Source organism: Gossypium raimondii, chromosome 11 (genome assembly GCF_025698545.1).
Source record: "Gossypium raimondii isolate GPD5lz chromosome 11, ASM2569854v1, whole genome shotgun sequence".
Taxonomy (NCBI): domain Eukaryota; kingdom Viridiplantae; phylum Streptophyta; class Magnoliopsida; order Malvales; family Malvaceae; genus Gossypium; species Gossypium raimondii.
The window spans coordinates 62161573-62166422 of record NC_068575.1 but is presented as its reverse complement, the minus strand read 5'-3'; the positions used below and the strand labels follow the sequence as shown (position 1 = coordinate 62166422).

Here is a 4850-nt window from a genome sequence, read left to right as displayed (position 1 = left end):
GTAAGTAATTAAAATTATTTCGCATTATTTATAAAATAAGAATTCATATATAATTTTTTTTAAAATCCTTCAATAAATACGAATTAAGATACATAAAATGGAAATGACACTGTTGTAATCCAGCTGCAAGGCATGCGGAAGACAATATAACCAAGTGGTGTACAATACTGGTGATTTACACGCTCGAGAAGAGCGCGTGATGATTGCCATACCTTTTGGCTAAAGGAAGCACAATGTCCAATTAGATTTCGAGTACAAAAATCAACAAAGGCGGGGCGTGTAGCATAATTTGGAAGCATAGGAAGCATCGTCCTTACAAGTGCCACTGCCACATTTGCCTTAGCTTTGGGCCCCACTTTTGACAATTTGTCAAAGTCAACGGAAAAGCAAAAGTGAAGGGACATTTAAAACCCATTACCCCCAAAAATATATAATTTAAAATTATGACATAGGAATAATATAATTAAAAATAAAATTATATATAAAAATTTATATAAATAATAGATGAGACTTGATTGAAAGGTAAAATAATATTGAAAATTTAAAGAGGTATGAGTTTAAATCTAATTATATGTGTATTTTTTTATTTTATTATATGATATAAAATAGTATAAATGATAGGAAAACAACTTAATTTATTTTGTAAATTAAAATATTTTCATCATTATATGATTGAATTGGTATTAAATTGACTTGTAATATTAACTCGCTTAAATACTTAATATATACCTTCAAACTTTATATTATAATTTATTAATATATAATAATTTTATAATAAAAATAATGTTCGATATTTATAAGTTTAGTTCAATCGAATTCAAACCTTATTATCATTTTGTTTCATTATAATATTTATTATTTTTATATTGAAATATTTTTGTTATTGCAAATGAATTGTGAGTTTAAATATAATTTAAATAAAATAATTTAATATTAAATCATAAAATCAAGTGAAATTTAAAAATTCTAATTTTTTTCCGGTGATACCCGTATTTTGATTTTCTCACATGTATAAATAATTAACAAATAGCAAGTCAGGTGCACCACCCACCATTTTCCTCTCTCTTCTTACTCTTTGTAATAGTCTTTTATGCTTTTTCTTTTCTTTTCCTTTCTCTCCGTTAATTTTCTTTTCATTCACAACTGGAAAAAAGTCAGCGCCACAGTCCTTTCCGCCTCTCGTGCCTGTGCGTTTCCTTTTCCGCTCGTTTGCTCAACAAAATAAACAGCTGTATTCGGTGTTCGGAAACTTTCTACGTTGATTTTGGGAGTAACTGAAAATGGCTGCAGGGGACTGGGATCTATATGCGGTGGTGAGGAGTTGTACGTCCGCCACCAACACATCCACCTCCGCCGTATCAGGAAACTATTTCTCGAATGGGAATAATGATAGTTGGCGCGAAGACCCTTTAGCTTGCTTAGCTTCGTTGACGTTTGAGGAAGAAGATGATCCGTTAACATTTCCTAATCTTAAAAAAAGTGGTTCTTTACAAGATTCTTACGAGCCTTTGTTATCCGACCCCACCACCACCGTCATCAGCACTAATCATGGTACAGATCCGAGCTCTTCGAGGTCCATTAATGGAGTATCTAGTGGCCAATATCATCAATGGCAGCAGCAGCTTATTAAGCCATTAAACACACAACAGCAGTTGAAAAAACCAAGAAAGAGGTAAAACTAAAAACGACCCGTCGGCGGCTCCTGTTTGTTTTTGGTTCATTAGCTAAAAATCCTCCATTTTTTTCTGCAGGAAGAACCAGCAGAAGAGAACTGTATGCCATGTAACAGCTGATAATTTGTCTTCGGATCCGTGGGCATGGCGTAAATACGGACAAAAGCCTATCAAAGGGTCACCGTATCCAAGGTTAATTAACTTCCGTACCCTTCAATGGCATCTTTGGTTACTTTTCATTTTGTTTTATTTTTTTATCATGAATATTTGTTTTTTTTTTGCAGAAATTACTACAGGTGCAGTAGCTCAAAGGGGTGCTCAGCGAGGAAACAAGTGGAGCGTAGTAATTTGGAACCCAACGTCTTCATCGTTACGTATACGGGTGACCACACGCACCCTAGGCCCACTCACCGGAATTCTCTCGCCGGTAGTACTCGGAACAAGCTATCAACCGTTCAAAGGGCCGCCGCCCCCGCCACAGCTTCTTGCTCTACTTCGCCGACCACGGTTTCAGCTCCTGGAGGCACAGCAGCCGACGTGAACAACAACGCAGGCGATAATGGAGATGACGATGACGAGAGCACTGACAACATCGCTCCTGAAATGTCACCGGAAGCGGTAAACGATTACGAAGATGATCTTCTGATCCCCGACGTGCATGTTGATGACGATCTCTTCAAGGGATTGGAAGAGCTGGTAGGTGATGCTGGCGGTGGCAGCAGCAGTAGTACTGGTAGTGGATTAGGAAACAGCTCTGCCTTCGGTGATAAGTTCTCCTCTTGGGGCACCGGTAGCTCCGCCTCCGCCGCCGCCGGTGGTGGCTGGTAGGCTGATTTTCACCTTTTTTTGGGCGGTAAACGTGTAGGGTGTGTTTTTTTGGGTAGCTTAATTTTCTCTTCTTTAAGTTGTTCAATAACATAAATACAGAAGAGAAAGCATATTTTACACCTTTAATTTCGTGTATATGTCATAGAAAAGATTCTATTCATCCAAAGTTAATATTGTATCGTATCGTTCAAAAAAGAAAGTTAATATTGTAATTATAATAATAAAGTTGTCGAAATTTTATTTTATTTTAAAAAGAAAAGAAAATTAGAATCAACATATCATTTCCTGAAAATAAAATGATATATCCGAAAATTTTACACTATCTTTTGAATTTCTATAAAATTATTATTATTGATAGAAAAATATGAACAATTTATTATTTAAAAAACAGTAACTTGCTGAAAGGAAGTTGATATTTTCTAAAAATATTTTGGTTTAGAATTATTATTATAAAAGAAACAAATATTATCATTATATTTATATGTAAAAGTTAAAAAAATGCGTAAATATAATAAGTTTTAAATTTAGATATATTTTATAAAGATATTACATAAGTGCAGAATGTAATAATATATTTATTTAGTCTAATTTCGGAACGTGAAACCATTTCCGGTTGGGATGCCTTCATCACGAGACAAAAAGTCGCTTTTTTATTTTTCCTGTGGGTTCACACGGGTGGGGTTCGCTAGTTGGATCCGTTCTATGGTCAAACTTTTATTTTATTTTTAGATACAACAGTTGGTCAAATTTATTTTATGCATTATTAATATTTTAATTAAGGGAATAGGCAAATAAAATAATAGCATGTTAGTTAAGAGTAGAGTAATTTATCATTGTTGACATCCCCATACTAGAAAACCATGGATGGTCATGGGAGGTGATGTATAGTGGTTTTAGACCAAATGCGGACCTTGTCAATGTTGAGAATTTGAGTCGATGAATTTGTTTATAAATATGTTTTTGAAGGTAAAATTATTAAGAATGTCTCCATATTTGGGTAAAATCGTATTTTATCTCTCTTACTTATAAATATATAAATTAGTCTTTGTATATTAGATGAAAGACTAAATTAGTCATTTTCATTAAAAGTTTCGTAATTTTTATTATTAAATACTAGCATAATTAACGGAAAATATAAACAGTTATATGTGGCATGCTAACGTACAATGACAAGTTTTTAACAATAAAAATAGATGAAAATTTTAATATAATGATCATTTGTTCTTTAATATAATGTATAAGGACTAATTTGCTTTTTTAAATAGAAGGAGAAAATTGCAATCTAATTATTAATACAAGGTCTCCATGGTACTTTTATCCTTTAAAAGTTTTTTTTAATAAAAGTTGTAACATTTTAATACTTTTAAGATTTATTAGAGAAGTGAATCCGAGGGTGAACTTAAAATATGAAAAAATTATAATTCAATTGTTTCACAAATTGATTAGATTATAAATTAATATAAGACAAAATTGCACTTTAATTCTAAAAAATTTGTTTATTCCTTAAAATGATGAAAACATAAATTAATACACGATTTTAACATCTCAAAATTTTATAATTTAATTTCAGCTCTCTTAAAATAATTTCTAGAATTAAATATATAGGTTTTACTCAGTATTTATTTTGGTATAATTGGTTAGTTAGAATTGAATTAACAATTGAGTTAATTATTCAAAGCTTGTAGAGGTAGTTAAAACGTAAGATTTAATATTTGAATATTCTTAATATATATTTAAAATCTCTGTCAAGTATCATTATCTTTGTTATACGAGAAAAAAGAAAGGTAATTTTAGTTTTGTATAATATCAAATTTAATTTTTAATAATTAAATATTTTTATCAAATTGATAATTATTCTTTTAGCTAAATTTGATTGTCAACTTTTAAAAAATCGAATTAAATTTTCAAAAAGAGCTGAACTATTTTTTTAACAAAAGATTAACTAAATAGTTAATTTTTAAATATGGTAACTCGCATGATAATCCACATGTATTTGATGCTATTTTTTAAATTTTGAATTAGAATATTTTATAATTTTAAATTATTCATTGGCGTGCATATAAGACAAATAATATCATGTCAATATGAAAGTATATGTAAACCACCATAGGAGTTGCCACATTAATATTGTTAAAAATTTAATATTTTATTTAGTATTTTGTTAAGAAATTATTTAACTCTCTTTTGTAAAATATCAATGATAAAAATAACTCAAAAAAAGAAAGAATTGACAAAATTATAAATATTGTAGGTTGAAATTGGGCTATTTTACCAAACTAACCAAAAAAAATTTGATATCTATAAAAATGACCGGCACCAGTGTGTTTTTTTTTAAATCGTATTACACTG

At 30.4% G+C, this 4850-nt stretch overlaps 1 protein-coding gene across 1 annotated transcript; it reads left to right on the top strand.

The window, feature by feature from the left end:
• The first annotated feature begins 1057 nt into the window (after nucleotides 1-1057).
• Nucleotides 1058-2726, top strand: LOC105801810 (probable WRKY transcription factor 27). Its single transcript, XM_012633109.2, has 3 exons — nucleotides 1058-1672; nucleotides 1752-1865; nucleotides 1958-2726. The coding sequence occupies exons 1-3, from the start codon at nucleotides 1281-1283 to the stop codon at nucleotides 2499-2501; spliced, it is 1050 nt and encodes a 349-aa protein (XP_012488563.1). The 5' UTR covers nucleotides 1058-1280; the 3' UTR covers nucleotides 2502-2726.
• Nucleotides 2727-4850: the final 2124 nt, after the last annotated feature.

Excerpts from the sequence above, each read along its gene's own strand:
- LOC105801810 (XM_012633109.2), top strand. The coding sequence starts at position 1,281 with ATGGCTGCAGGGGACTGGGATCTATATGCGGTGGTGAGGAGTTGTACG. Across the intron at positions 1,673-1,751 it reads TTGAAAAAACCAAGAAAGAG|GAAGAACCAGCAGAAGAGAA; the intron begins GTAAAACTAAAA and ends TTTTTTCTGCAG. Across the intron at positions 1,866-1,957 it reads AAAGGGTCACCGTATCCAAG|AAATTACTACAGGTGCAGTA; the intron begins GTTAATTAACTT and ends TTTTTTTTGCAG.